The following is a 16076-nucleotide window of genomic DNA, read 5'->3' on the forward strand; positions in this document are numbered from 1 at the left end:
TTAAATGTTAATTATGCCATTTAAGTGAAAGTATTGGGCTTGAATTTTGAAGTGATTGCCAGTCGTTAACTTATTTCAATCCCAAATAGAGATGCAAGGGTTCGGGAAAAAACAGTCTTTTTTTTGGGGGGGGGGACTCGGTTTTTTCTGCTTCGCTTGGGAAATTTTAGGCTTTTTCCAAATCCTGCTTTAAATTGATAAAGCAGGTTTTGTTACGCTTCTCTACAATAAAAAAAAAAAAAAAAAAAAAACTCATCTAAGTAGTAGTGGATGAAGATGATAATACAAAACCTCGAAAATACACATGAATTTCGAAACCATATTTCAAACAATTTTAATTCTTAACACATTTTTATTATGAATCCCAAAAAATTAATCCATGTATATAATAAGCTGCGGATAAGTTTTAACTTTCATATGAATTATAAGCAATATTTTTTTATTGTGAATTAAAGATACAAAAACAAGAAAAAACTGTTACATAACATACAGAATTTATTGTACTATGTGTGTGAGTTCAAACAAATAATACGTCGGGAAGATAATAATATATTTACTGAACAAACGCACAAAACAAATTTAAGTTTTGACGCCGTAGCCTTCTCAAAAATAACATGTTCTTCTCTTTGTTCATTACGTATATCAAGTAGCTCAAATGGTTCAACGTTGGCTTCGCAACCGGGAGGTCATGGGTCCGATTCCCGCTGCCGACGATCCTGACTGGGTTTTCCAGTGTTTCCCTCAGTCCTACCAGGAAAATGCCAGGATGGTACCTACTAAAACAGACCCTGGCCGATACCTTCCCAAATCCTTTCCATGTTGTTGTTAGATATCCAGTATAAAATAGCCTCTGAGCTGCATCTGGTGATTGTTAAATAAATAAATATTATTCCCTCGTAAATCTGTTATAGCCTATAAGTTTATTATGTCTGACTTCCGAGACTTTCATAAAGATTCGTACTAGAGTAACAATGAAAATTAATCATTGTTTTACTACAATTCAACGTATTACTTTAAAAGACTGAAAAAAATGCAATCTTTGTATGGGACGCTCAAAAATCACGTAATTTGTTAATGCACCTCTTGCTTTCGCCTTTGCTACTCCTACAGAAACTTCTTTAAAATGGAACAGAAACGTTGAAAATGTATTTTCTATTAATTTATTACGTACGTAATAATCTGTTACCACCTATCAGATGCTTCGAACCTGCATAATCGGTAAAATCCCAAATTCTGTAATGCACAGACTGTTCCTTAAGCTTGTTTAGAATCAGGAAAGTACTGAATTTTCTGTTCATGGATCATATGCGTAATACCATTCATCTGAGCGATTGGTTTTCAAGGCTATGGAATATATAACCACCATTCCACCTTTACCCAGTCCTGAAGGTTTCTGAATTTTTAACAAAAATTCAACATGTCATTACGCAACTTTCCCTTTAAAAAAAAAAAAATAGAAAAAAAGAAAAACTATGAAATACATTTAAGTCAAGCACATCAAACATGAGTGAGTGGTTAGCTTTTCCGCTTCTATTGGGAAATCCGAGATTCAGTCCCGCGTTCGACCATTCCGACAAAAGTTCTTAATTCCATCTGTGAATGTAGAGATAGTGCGTGTACTGTGATTCCTGGTTGATTGCATTTCTTATGTTTTAAATTGTTGTTATTACTAATTACCATCAATGACGGATTTGCGAAAGGGGTTAGGGTGGGGGTATCTTTCGGACTGAAGCCTGTTCTTCGAAATTAGGGAATTTCTAAAACAAACGAAATTTTAGTTGTTTTTACTCATAAACTTCAAGCTCCCCTCAAATGAAAATCACGCATTTCTTAGAAAAAAGCTAACCATTAATAAGAAAAAACCCTCCTAAAACACTTTTCTAAATCCGTACTGATTATTCGTATAAAATGGTATTCAAGATTGCACCCGAAAGATTAATGCTACATCATTACACAGCTACAGTATAACAGAAATGTGGAAGTATGCTCTGACGGATATATTGAAAAACGTAAGTTTAACTATGAGCTAGAAACTAGAGTACTAAGCTCTAAGAAATGAAACACGAATAACTAAAAATGAAATGATTTAAAGAAGAAAAAAATGTCGATAACTCAGCCAAGTTAAAATTTGCCTCTAAAATTGCTCTCAAATACTACGTACCGAATGTTTAATTCATAAAGCATGTGCTCCATCCACTATGATGGTGAATTCTAGAGGGAAATATGGCATTTAGGTCATGAAATTTTGTTTAACTTTAGAGTATACTATAAGAAAGCTATTTAGATAGAAAAATCATTGAAAAAGCCAAATTTTCCGTTTTTCCCTAAAAAGCCGACTTTTTATGTGAAAAAAACATCAATTCAAAAAAGCCGGCTATTTTGCCTCTCTAGTCCCAAGCAATGTTTCTTAAGCACTAAGGAAAAAGTACAGCGACGTTTATCAAAATAACACTTTTTTTTTCACAAAAGTTACTCATATTTGGCAGGGGCATACCTAAAAAAAACTAGAACTAGTCTGCGGCACGAAATACATACCTATAAAATACGCAAATTTCGCCTAAAGTTATAAAATCTAAAAAAGATTCAAGTTTTGGAGAGGGAATCGGACCCCTTTATAAATACACCCCTATTATCTGGGAACAAAGAGACGCGCACACAAAAGAATTTTCGTCTTAATGCCCATGGTGATTTTCTCGTTGGAATAGTTAACGATTTAAAAACCTTATGTTACGAAGATAAGAAAGCAGAATTCCTCCGTTATCCGTTCAAAACGAGATTTTCCCTAATCATCCTCTGTTTGAAACACTCGTTTTCATACTGTGCTGTACATACATTTGCATCTTATTGTATTATGATTATCTTCCATAATTGAAATAATACACCAGAGGCTGAATTTTACTTATTTTCGCTTTAAATTAATTAATTTCGGAATTTGATTTAAATCAGACTGATTTAAATCAATCCACCCTGGTTAAAGCAGTACGTATTTTCTTTTTTCACTTCATTAATCCGTCACATTTCTCTTAAGTGTCTTAAAAGAACCCATATATATATATATTGGGATAAAAGTGGATCTGAAAAGGTAGAGGGCGCATGACGTCACGCCGTCCCCCATGCCTATCTTTGCCCTTAGACAGTGGGGTATCCGGCAGATATCTTTGCGAAGTGGGGGGGACGGCGTCCTCCCGCGCTCCCCGCACTTTTACTCCTATATATATATAACAATCCTGTAATATTATACTTCAAAACAAAATCGTATATTTAGCTTTCTATACGGTTATACCGGTCTAGTGACTATCGCACACGCCTTTGATGCACGGGGGTCCCACACTCGATTCCCATTGGAAACATTATGTAGTTCGACTTAAAACTTAATTTGTGGGTACGTGTATATATAAACTACTAAGATCGTAAATGTTAACCGAGCGTAAGTAAATGTATAGGAATGGTGCCGAATATCGGATACTGTTTAAAAAAAGGAATAAAAACTTTACCAACAGATATTTCATTGATATAGCTTCTTCTAAATGTTCTGCTATCTTTGTAGATTACAATTTGAAAGTTTCGAAGCAATAAGGAAATATTAAAGGAAAGATACATACACCTTGGTACAAAGTGGCATTTTTCTCAGTTCGAAAAAAAAGGTTGCCCAGTATCGGATAGTACGGGGTCTTAATATCAGACGGAAATTAAACGAGAAGGATTTAAGGAGAACCACGACTGGAGAAGAATACGAAACGCATAGTTGCAAAACATGTACATTTAACTAAACGTTGTTCTACGAAATAGACAACTTTCTAAATATGTAAATTTATCTTAACTAAACATTGTTCTACGAAATAGACAACTTTGTAAATTTATCTTAACTAAACACTGTTCTACGAAATCGTAGACGTTTTCAACATGTAGATTTATTTTTAATTAAATATCTTTCAGCAAAAGAAGCTACTTTCTAAGTATGCAGATTTATTTGTAACTAAACGTGTTTCTACTCATCTGTAGTAGGATCTACCAAGAAGTTAAATTACTGGCAAAAATCACAAACAACTGATTTCCACGTTTTTGGATCAGTGCCTGCACATAGCTCGTATGCCCATTTAAGACATTGGGTACATCGTATCCATAGTTCACCACCTTTGTCAAGTTTATACGGCTTTGAACAAAACTTTGAAAATTTTGGATGCCTTAAAGAACCCCATTTTCTCTCCCTTGACGGCAGCAACAGCCTGGGGCATAGCCTCAAGATCCACTTCTTTTTTCGAGCGATTTCTATCACCTGTAGTAATCGAAGAATGACATCAGCATCACCGTTCTCTAACATCTGATATCCGATATTTGGAACCTCTGCACTATCCGATATTTGGCAACGTAGGTCGTATGGCAACTTTTAACTATATACATCAAGTAAACAGAAACGAACTACCAAAACAACATATAATTTAAAACTACTCTTCTTTGCCTGTATTACAATTATAATATGAATATGATTAGGCTACCTTTGTGGACGACATAATGCAATCAACTGAAGTATTGGAAATATTTCCTAAGGTCAAAATCACAAAACACTTCACGACACAAATAAACATGTTGTGAGATATCGTAACTCAGGTGTCTAATGGCCCACCGATTGGTGTGCACTTACGATAACGGTCGCTAGGCTGCAGCACCTTACAGGAAATATTTCTCGGTATCCGATATTGGGAAACCATCCGATATTTGGCATCTTGACCCTACTAAGAAGAAATCTTAAAATGTTCGCTGCCTTATAATTTCAAAATTACGAAAAGACAAAGACGATATGAAAATCTTAAGTTCACAACAGTCGTACTTAGAAATGCTTATGGAATAGTATTTAGTATCTTAAATTATAGAATCAAACAATGGACGGTTAATTTTGCCGCGATAAAAGTCTCTAACTTTGTTACACGGTTTCCTACTAAATGTTTCATTGTAACGCTTCCGATTTTCTGTAAAAGAAAAAAATGTGGAACGCTTGATTAACTAAACTTATAAACGAAGTTTAAAATTGCTACTTGAATCAACTGGCTGCATAGTAAATACTTATTAAAATTATACTTACCCAAAAACACCTTTCATTTATTTAACTGTAATCTGTTCTGAGAATAGAGTTAACCATTTGTTGAAACATACAAAAGTTAAATAAACAAATGAAAGGGTGTTTTCGGACAATAAATAAATTTGTCACCTTTATTTTTCAGTTATTTTGAAAACTGAGATAAAGCAGTGCATCCATAGTAATTTCCCTCTAAAGAAAGAAAAAATGAGTATTAATTACTTACGGAAGATTATGAAGAAATATGAAACCGAGATTGCAACTGAGGACTGACACTACGGAGAAATAACATGGGCCTACTGACACCTTATGGTCTTTCTTTATTCTGCCGTTGCAATTTCTAGATATATAAATGAAATGAAATCTTTAATTTTTACGTCTCACGTTTATGCCGGCTAGGCTAAAGGAGACGGTGATGATGAGAAATGAATGAAATGGTAGAATGAAGATGAAAAAAGTGGAAGGAAACGGGAGAACCTGAGAAAATTCACGCACATGGTGTTTGTTTACCACACAGCAATGTCATATGTATACCACGCGAAGTAGTTTGGTTTGTATAACGTGCTATTTTCACAATTAATATCAAAATCGGATGTAGCAGTATATTTATGCCACTTCTAGTTCCAGTAGAGATATTAAGAGTGTAAATGGAATATATACTTGAAGCTTAATTCATTGCATAAAACCGCTTCTCGTATCTGTTACAGTTTTTACTCTACAACGCTACCGTTTAAACAGAAGTGATAGATTTCTGGCACTTCCGGCTTTTGTAGAAAGATTACATTGGAGATGGAATATATCCTTAAGACACTTAATTGATTACAGAAAACCGCTTCTCGCTATCTATTGCAGTTTTAATTCTATGGCTATTAACGTTAAAACCGGAAGTGGTTGATTTCTGCGTTAAGACAAAAATGGTACATACAAGGTGTGTGAGAAAAGTAAGTAATGAGACTGGCAACACTGTGGGCTATCTGGCAACATTGTGTCTACCGGCATGTGCTAGACCGGTTTGTTTATTTCTTCCATTTCCTCAGTCCGAGTTACAACTTCGTAGTACAGCTAACACATTATTTTTGACAGCGCCACCAGTGAAGTTGTGTTTTTGTTGTGCGTTACAGAAATGGAGCATCGGAATATAGAGCCACGTTGTGCAATAAAGTTTTGTGTTAAACTTGGTGAATCCGCGAGTGTGACTTTTGAAAAGTTGAAACAGACCTATGGGGAACACTGCTTATCAACAGAACAAGTTTTCCGCTGGCACAAATCATTTTTGGAAGGCCGAGAACATGTTAAAGATTAACCTCGCTCAGGGAGACCTTCAACTTCAAAAACTGATAAAAACGTTGAACGTGTGAGGACTTTTGTGAGATCAGACCATCGTTTAACAATAAGGATGATGAGTGAACAGTTAAATTTAAACAACACTTTCACCGTACATCAAAATTAGACAGACGATTTGAACATGCGAAAGATTTTTGCCAAAATGGTGCCGAAAAACCTCACAACTGAACAGAAGGACAATCGAAAAAACGTGTGCATTGTTCTTGCGAGGATTGCCAATGACCAAGAATTCTTCCATTGTGTGATCACAGGTATATCCTGGATATTTGAGTACGATCCTGAAACAAAGCGGCAAAGCGAAGAGTGGCACACTCCGTCATCTCCTCGGCCGAAGAAATGTCGAATGAGCAAATCGAAGATCAAGACGATGTTGATTTATTTTATTTTATTTTATTTATTTATTTATTGACAGTAAGGGAATCGTGCACAAAGAATTTGTTCCACTAGGACAAACTGTCAACCAAGTGTTTTATAAAAGTGTCCTTGAAAGGCTCAGGAATAGAGCGATTCGTGTGAGACCAGACATTGCAGACTAGTGATGCTTCATCATGACAATGCCGCGTGTCACACGGCCATTTCCATCAGTGAATTTTTGACCTCAAAACGCATTACTGTTGTTCCTCAACCCCCCTATTCACCTGCTTTGAGTCCCTGTGACTTTTTCCTTTTCCCGAAATTGAAACATGTCCTAAAAGGACGTCAATTTGGAACTCTGGAGAATATTCAAAAGACTGTGACCGGCCAGTTAAAAGCCATACCAGTTGAAGACTTCCAGTGCTGCTACCAAGAGTGGGAACAACGACTTCGCCGATGTATAGCTGCCCAAGGGAACTACTTTGAAGGGGATAACGTTGTTTGAAAAACATAAAAACTTTAGTTAGTACAAAATGTCTCATTATTTTTCTAACACATCTCGTATTCTTAGAACACTAATCCCATTTATCGTTTTTGCATTGTAGATCAAATTCAAACCGGAAGTTATAGTGGATTTCCACCACTTAGTAAAGAGTTAAAGATGGATGTGAAATGTATTTTTGGGATGCTTAATTGATTGGAGAAAACAGCTCTTCTCTGCTTATTACTATGTCTGTTGTATAGTGATCAAGGTAAAAATCGGTAATGGTAAATTTCTACCACTTTCAATTTGAATATTGCCTTCAACAACGAAGTTGGTTTCTAACTTTTGATCCTCTACATTCTGATCAAATTTGGTGGTGATCTAAAGGAAAAAATGAAATCTTTAAGAGGCCTAATCACTGCGAAATTAAAAGTACCGCTAATTTTACATGTGATATCTTCATGCAAAATTAGCGGTATTTTTAATTTGATAGATAGAAACTGCTTTCTGCAATCAATTAAGTGATCCAAAAGTACAATTCATTTTCACTCTAATTTCTCTACTGAAACCGGAAATAACACAATCTACTACTACCACTTTCGGTTTCATTATTGATTGAAAAAATATTACGACATAAAAACCAAACTCCTTCACGTCGTGTATACGTGACACTGCTTCTTATATTATTATTATTATTAGTAGTAGTAGTAGTAGTAGTAGTAGTAGTAGTAGTAGTAGTAGTAGTAGTAGTAGTAGTTGTAGTAGTTGTAGTTGTTGTTGTTGTTGTTGTTGTTGTTGTTGTTGTTGTTGTTGTTGTTGTTGTTGTTGTTGTTGTTGTAGTTGTTGTGTTTGTTGTAGTTGTTTTGTAGTAGTAGTAGTAGTAGTAGTAAAAATCGAAACTCCAATATTGGTGTCCTTAACTCCGGATGCAAAGAACTTACAGTATTTCACATGCGTACTAAGGCAGACATGGTCTACATCCACTCTAAGTTCGGACAAGATCGAATCAATTCTGTAGATCGTACCAACTACTGTTATTTTTTTTCTAAAGTCCACACTTCAACTTTACGGCCAATAACTCGGAAACTAAAGATCTGTACAAGAAATTATTGCACATTAACATAAGTGATACTTCTTCTCATGAACTGAAGAGTATGCAACCTTCAATACAGTAAAGTAGTTTGGTTCGCCTAACTTAAAGGCCTTCAGTAATATTCTATACCAAACTGACCAACTTTCTTAGATTTGAGGCCTACTTTTCATTTCAAAAGTAATTTGGCGGTCTTATTATCTGTTCACTAGCCCGCTAGAGAGAACCATAAACAGAGATTAAGTGGGTCAAGATCTGAGTGGGTCGGTGGATCGTTGATCAACAGAACGTGATCCACTCTAATGCACCGACCCACTATGATCCACCGACCCTCTCTGCTCAGTGCATTGTAGACAGCATCTTCTGAACACTGGTGAATTTGTCTATTTTACTTTCAAAGCCTTCATTTTTGTTCCTTTTCCATTTGTTTCTATTTATTTCCGTGAGATGAGATATCTACGTGTAAAAGGAACTTCAGGCGCTTTTGGATATTAATATTTGTAACTGTAATCATAACAATAGGACTTACTACTTGGTTTCGAAATACACTAGAATTTTAGTTTCTCTCTCTCTCTCTCTTTTTTTTTTCTTTACGTTGGTCTACTTTGGTTTGAGACCTTCAAATATCATCTATTTTCCCTCAAAAGTGTCTCTAAGGGGATAGTTATATATAATGATCAAATTGAAATTTATTATAATATGACCCATGACAAACACTTCATCGTATTTTATATCGTAAAGGTAAGATCCACCGATACTGTAATAGAGCAGTGCTTGAGCGATTGACCGTAGAAATTCAAACTCCGATTAGTGATGATTTCACAACATTGTTTCATTACAGGTGTCATGGTGGGTCAGAGTAGGTCACGGTGAGTCGTGGATCCAGTGGGTCATGGATCAGGTTTTCATAGACTCACGCCGTCTCTCATCATAAAACAATAACAGTGATCGATACAGATACTAATGACACAGAGCACAGCAGCTACTTCTCACGACTTGCCAGTCGCCCTATTAGCTGTCTTTGCTCTATACTTTTGAATCTTCAGAGTGTAAAACCCCAAAATTCCCCTTGATTCGAAAATAGAAAAAGTGGTTTCGTACGCAATTAGATCTAGTGAAGATATATTTATGTACACTATCTGGTGGCTCTAAATAACTCATTTCTATGCGAATTTCTGATGACAAGACACACACAAACACACGTTTTTAAAATATAATTATTACTACTAAGGTAATCAAGGTCTACCTCCATGCTAAGTTTAGTCAAGCTCGGATGAGTACTGTAGATCACGTACGTATATACTAGGTATAGCCAATTCCGTAACTTTTACTTTCCGGAAAAAATTCGGAATTAAAAAAATCCGATCGGAAAAATTCCGGATTTTTTTCTGAATTCTGATTTTTTTCTAAATTCTTGATTTTTTCCGAAAACCGGGAAACTTCCCATTTTGGAAAATTTTAGCCATCTCTAGTATATATTATACTTACGATTTAATATTCTTTTAAACAGAAAAAGCAGTTGAGCGTACAATATTACCCTTTGTCACGTTATAAATGAGCCTGTCTTTCTAAAGCAGAACTATTAAATTGTTTTAATATGTTACACGTTAACTGTTAGTCTAAGAATGAATTGAAAACAGAATGTTTGTATAATTGCCTTTTTGAAATAGTCTTACTTTCACCATGAAATTCATGGTTTTATTGTTTCATGTATCTGAATCAATCTGTCATGGGCTGTCATATCTGCGAGAAGTTTTTTTAATATCCAACATTTATCATAAAACTCTCAACGGTAATCAAATGAGAAACCTACTACTTTGACGCAAACTGTATTGCATGTTCTCTGAAGGTCACACTCATGTGTATGTGTGAATTTATGTAAACAACATAAAACTGGTATTTTTGAAGTACATAACATTTTTTTAAAATCCTGCTTCTTTCTTCAGTCTATTGTCTCACAAAACAGGATTTAAAAGGGAAAAATGGAAGTGAATTGTCTGGTCTTTCTATTCAGTAATGTACGTCGCATATATATATATATATATATATATATATATATATATATATATATATAGAGAGAGAGAGAGAGAGAGAGAGAGAGAGAGATGTATGTGTGTGTAAATGGAACGACAACTTTGAGTTTAACGTCCCACGATAATGTTCTTTCGGCTAAAGGAGAGACTGATTTACGCAAATGACTGATGATGGAAGAATTGGTGGAATGAGGACGAGGAGGAAAGGAAGAACTACTACACATGATTTAGGCTTATACTTCTCACTTCAATGAACCTTTCTCGAAAAGCACTTATTGTTCTTTATTTTATCAAAGAATTTACTGCAAATCATTGCAAAATTCATTTTGCAGGGCACTAGTGCTCTTACTGTTCTCTTCCATTAAAGTTTTCTATGGAAAAAGCGCTTGAAGTTGTTAAATAACTTTGAGACAAGGAACTAAATTTTCCCATATGACCGGGACTAAACACGAAACCGGCCGGGACGTCTGGCAAGCCTACCTTTAAATATACGAATTTCTAAATTTGTCAGTGTTGTATTTAACTGATCACTGTTCCTAACATTATTTTGTTATTAAATGTACACAAGCAAGTTGGGTCGGAAATGAGTTGTACTATTCTAATTTATTATTTGAAAACGAAACTGCTAAAAAGAATTGTCTGTAATCGACATTTTGTTTTCTTGGGAGGGATACAATAGCTACAACACAGCACTCACGTCTCTTATAAAAGGATTTAGGTTCGAGAAAACGAGAGTACCCCGAGAAAACCCATGGACATGATGTTGTCCACAACAAACTTACTTGGGCAGGAATCAAACCAGGGATCCCACGTATCCTATTTTTTGCGCTCTACCACTGAGTCACAGTGCCCACATATATATATATATATATATATATATATATATATATATAGTGATAAGCAACCAACAGCATTCAGTATGTTTTCCTCTGCTTCGGTAGGTGGAATGGCTTCTGAGGATCCAATTTTACACGCAAATTGCGCCGTAAATTCGCAATAGTGCATTCAATGTTTCCTTTCAGTTCATAATTTTTCGTGTTTAATGTTCCCATTCTAGTTCATAATAGTCCTGAGACTTGACATAACCCCCAAATAAAATAATCCATAGAAGGAAAGATCACATAGTTTGGATGGCTAGTTCACATAATAATTTTTCGACAGAACACTTTACGTGCAGTAAATTCAGAGTAATCCATTCCACTCATCGAAGCAGAGGAGGATATTTGAAAGACACAGCCTTCTAAATTAATGTAAATGATTGTTTTTGATAATAAAAATATTTAAATATGACGTAAAGGTTTCACTTTATCTCATTTTAAAGTTCTGATGTTCTTGCTGGTAAACCCTGTATTTTATTACACTTGAGTTCAATTTAACATTACTTACACCGGCAAGAAATGTCACACATGTTATGTTCTGTGAAGCAGAGGAGACAGATGGTACGTTTGAATGATGGTGAAGGAAAGCGAGAGAATTCAGAGCAAATTAATATACATGATAGAAGTGGTGGATCCAGTAGGGGCGATCCCCCCCCCCCCAAAGAGGAAACTTTTTTTTTTAATTTTATAAAACCCATCCTAAAGTTTGAAGTTCTTTAAAAGTAGCTCTAAGTAGCAGTATTACAGCCCACCGCCCCCCCCAGAAGCCCGTCCTGAATCCGCCCCTGCATGATAGTATCTATGGCATGGGATCAAGCCTAATCCTTTTGTAAGAGTCGCGAGTGCTGCTGTATTGTAGCTATTGTGTCCCTCCCAAGGAAACAAAATGTCGATTACAGACATTTCTTTTCAGCAGTTCCGTTTCCAAATAATAAATTAGAATAGTACAACTCATTTCTGAGCCAACTTGCTTGTGTAAATTTAGCAACAAAATAATGTTAATAGTGCTAGGAACAGTGATCAGTCAAATACAACACTGATAAATTTAGAAATTCGTACTTTTAAATGTAGGCTTGCCAGACGCCCCGGCCGGTTTCGTGTTTAGTCCCGATCAGACGGAGAAATTTAGTCTCTTGTCGCAAAGTTATTTAACAACTTCAACGGAGGGGGGAGTAAAAGTGCGGGGGAATACAGAGGGATGCCGTCCTCGTACTTCGAAAAAATACGCATGGCGTCCCCCCAGTTCCTAAAATAATTACAATGAGCAAATATATGCAGGGCGAACGACGTGGCGTTATGCCGCTACCTACCGTCCTCCCACCTTTTCAGAACCACTTTTACCCCTGAACTTCAAGAGCTTTTTCCATAAAAAAAAAAAAAAAAAAGTTTAATCGAAGAGTCAACAGTAAGAGCAATAGTTCTTACAATGCTTTTTACAATGAATTTTCCAATGACTTGCAGTAAATTCTTTGATAAAATAAAGAACAATAAGTGCTTTTCGAGAAAGGTTCATTGAAGTGAAAAGTATAAGCCTGAATAATGTGTAGTAGTTGTTCTTTTACTCCTCATTTTGCGGATATTACACTAGTTAACGTTTAAATTTTGTCTTGCTAAAAATGTTTCTGTGTGTATAAATTTCAGAAGAAACGAGTCTTCAGAGAAATAGAACTGCTTGAGAAATTAGAACACCAAGTTTGACCTACTGAACAACAAATTTTGAGACTAAAATATCTCATTTCTGCAACAGTATTATTATTGTACTACAAATCAAAATACTGTCTCAGTGCAAACTGATATTTATGTAGTGTAAGTTCGTTTGAATTACGAGTAGTGTGTAAGAATAAATGTTATAGTACAATCTTAAAAAACGTACATTATAAATTTTCATTACACATGTGTCTTTTGAGAATTTATCATGAGAATTTTTGATAAAATACTGGGATTAACAATGTCCCAGTTTGGAGCTTCAGAAATCTGGAAAGTCTCTTTGAAGTTTAAAAATTAAGATTATAATAATAATAATAATAATAATAATAATAATTACATACATACATATCCAGTACATATGAATGAGGTCGACAGATCAGCCGCGAAGCGCGACCATGGTTGGTGCAAAGCGTAAGAAAATTTTCAAAAATAAACCCTTTTTCCCTTGATTTTCAGCACTTTCTATTATTTTTTCTTTCAATATATATCTTATTTCCTCCCGAATTTTGCGGCCCCTAACTTAGATGCCCGGGCTGTCGCCCCGCTTGCCCTCCCCACGGCACAGCATTGTAACATGCCATAATTGAAGTAAGTACAGGACATTTCACTGTTTACAAAATTTTGTACTAGTACCTATCATATAACAAGCATATTCTTTTGTATTCTCACTAGTCTAACAATAATAACAATAGTGAATTTGAGCTACTTACGGCCACAACAAGCATAGTGGAATCAGGTCGCCATTCTACTATATCATTTGTTCCAATATCGTCAACAGACTCTTGAGACCGACGACTAAACACAATAGGAACACACGGCTGAAAAGGAAGACGAAATTATCATTATAAACAAGAATTTTTACACTGTTTCTTTATTTGTAATAATAATAATAATAATTCAATTCTAGGTGCTAGCGAAATAAGAATTTTTTACACTCCTTTTATTGCCTTTGAAAGAAGTTTCCTCGTTAATAACTTACATTAGGCATACATAATACAGTCGATGACAAAATGGGTAATTAATCACTTACGTAACTTACAAGTAATCTAGTATATGTTTAACTGTTAGGGGTTCGCGTGTCACCGTTAGGTGGATGAACACTGGGGATGGCCAATTCCGGAATTTAGAAAAGTCCGGAAAATGAATTCTTCGGAACCCGGATAATTTTTGCCATTCCTAGTGAACATCAACAAACACAATCTACTAGCTAACACTGTAGTTTTTGTATACACATATACAGTACATAAAGAAATATTAGTTTCTAGCGGGATAAAAACTGCCAATTATTGACAACAAATGACACTTTTTAGTGCCATACACATTAGTTCTATTTTTCAGTTCTCAAAAACTACACATGGGAATTTAACCTCAAGGATGCCATTTGATTCAGATCAATCCCATCTATTGACACACATATTATATATATATATAATACATACATACCCCGTAAAATATATATTGTATTGTTCCACGTGCTTGTGTTTACAAACGCCTACATGTGCTCCTATTTATATATAACCACGTGAATTTTACTATAGAATACTACGATTACAGACTACAGAGACAACAGCGACACCATCAGTCACATGACGACGAGGGAACAGCAGCGACATCCCTCACCGAAGCGCCTACATAACCAAGAGTCTTGGCTGCTCAATCCATCCTTTAGCTTGCTAGGAACTCTAGGAGGTACCCAACCCAAGCCTCTAGTTTGCTTCGGAAGTAGGCTTTCCTTTCTCCCGCTTAGCTTGCTTTGGAGCACTGAGGATTCCTAATCCACTTTACCTAGCTTGCTGCGGGGCTTTATAGAGATCTTGCTCTAGGCTGCTCGGGCCTCGGATCACCTTTCTCTACCTTGTATTAGAGAAATTACATTATTGTACTATTCTTGTAGAATACTGTTAATAAAGGAGTTTGATAATAAAAGCGGTAGTGGGAGTCTATTCCTGACTACAATTTGCTCTACCAAGCTCTACCTACCTCCTACACAGGGAGAAATTAACAATATATATATATATATATATATATATATATATATATATATATATATATGAACATTGTGCTAGTTAAATAGAAATTAAGAGATAATCATAATTTTTGTCTATATCTGATTAACCATACTAAGTACTATCACCTTGCTATAGCGTCATAACGAAGAGCATGATCAGGAAATACTTTCGTGTGAGTTTCGCCTTCATAGATGACGCAGTTCTCGTACAGTATATTTTTTTTTTAGATTTGCAAATAAATTAGTTTATCTTGACTTCTCGAAAACAACGCATTAGGTTTGTAACTCACCCACATCATTTTGTTCAGTACAATAAGATCTATCGATTGGTATACCAGCTGTGCTAGTTAATAATTCTTAATTTCTTCGCTGGATGGCGCTGGAAGCAAGGGCTAGTTCACAGCCTCAGTTGCTAGGACAATGTCAAAACGCCGCTAATGTACAGCCGAATTCGAGTTAGCTTGATATTGCGTTTGTGTGGTAAACATGTCTAGTTTCAAACCAAATGAAGAGCATGTGCGGGACGTACTGCTTTTCTTGTTCAATTAAAGGAAAAACGCGAGCGAAAGACGTCGTATACTTGTGGAAACTTATGGTGGATAATGTCCTAATGCAAGATGCACGTATACGTTGGTGAGACGATTCAAAAGTGATTTCGACTTGAACGACATAGATCGCCAGGGTCAGCCGAAATCATTCCAAGACGCTGGACGAAGATAATACGCAAAATCAACAACAAATTGCAGAGAAGTTAAATGTTGGTCGCCAAACCATATCTGATCATCATCATGCCATGGCAAAGTTCCAGAAGGCAGGAAAATGGAAAAGCGAAAAACTGTTTGAAGTGTTGCTTTCTCGGTTGAAAAAAAAAATCTTTCTTGTATTAGATTGTGACTGAAGACGAAAAATGGATCTACTTCGAGGTCTAAAACGCACTAAAAAAAAGTCTCAGGTTGACCCAGGACAATCATCCACATCGACCGCAAAACCGAACTGCTTGAAAAGGAAGAAGACAATGTTGTACATTTGGTTAGATCAGAAGGGTGTGGTGTACCAATGATCTGAAACAGATGAAACTGTAAATACCGTTCGCTACTGTCCTGA

The 16076-nt window shown here is 35.7% G+C and overlaps 1 protein-coding gene across 1 annotated transcript in view; it reads right to left on the minus strand.

The window, feature by feature from the left end:
- Window positions 1–13778, minus strand: part of Rich (Guanine nucleotide exchange factor subunit Rich) — a gene marked incomplete at its 3' end in the record, with an annotated part of 73250 nt that extends 59472 nt beyond the window's left edge. Inside the window, 1 exon segment of the mRNA XM_081743024.1 lies at window positions 13675–13778. Coding sequence (XP_081599150.1) covers window positions 13675–13689 — 15 coding nt within the window.
- Window positions 13779–16076: the final 2298 nt, after the last annotated feature.

Source organism: Thermobia domestica, chromosome 16 (genome assembly GCF_964235325.1).
Source record: "Thermobia domestica chromosome 16, izTheDome1.hap1.1, whole genome shotgun sequence".
In the NCBI taxonomy this organism is placed as follows: domain Eukaryota; kingdom Metazoa; phylum Arthropoda; class Insecta; order Zygentoma; family Lepismatidae; genus Thermobia; species Thermobia domestica.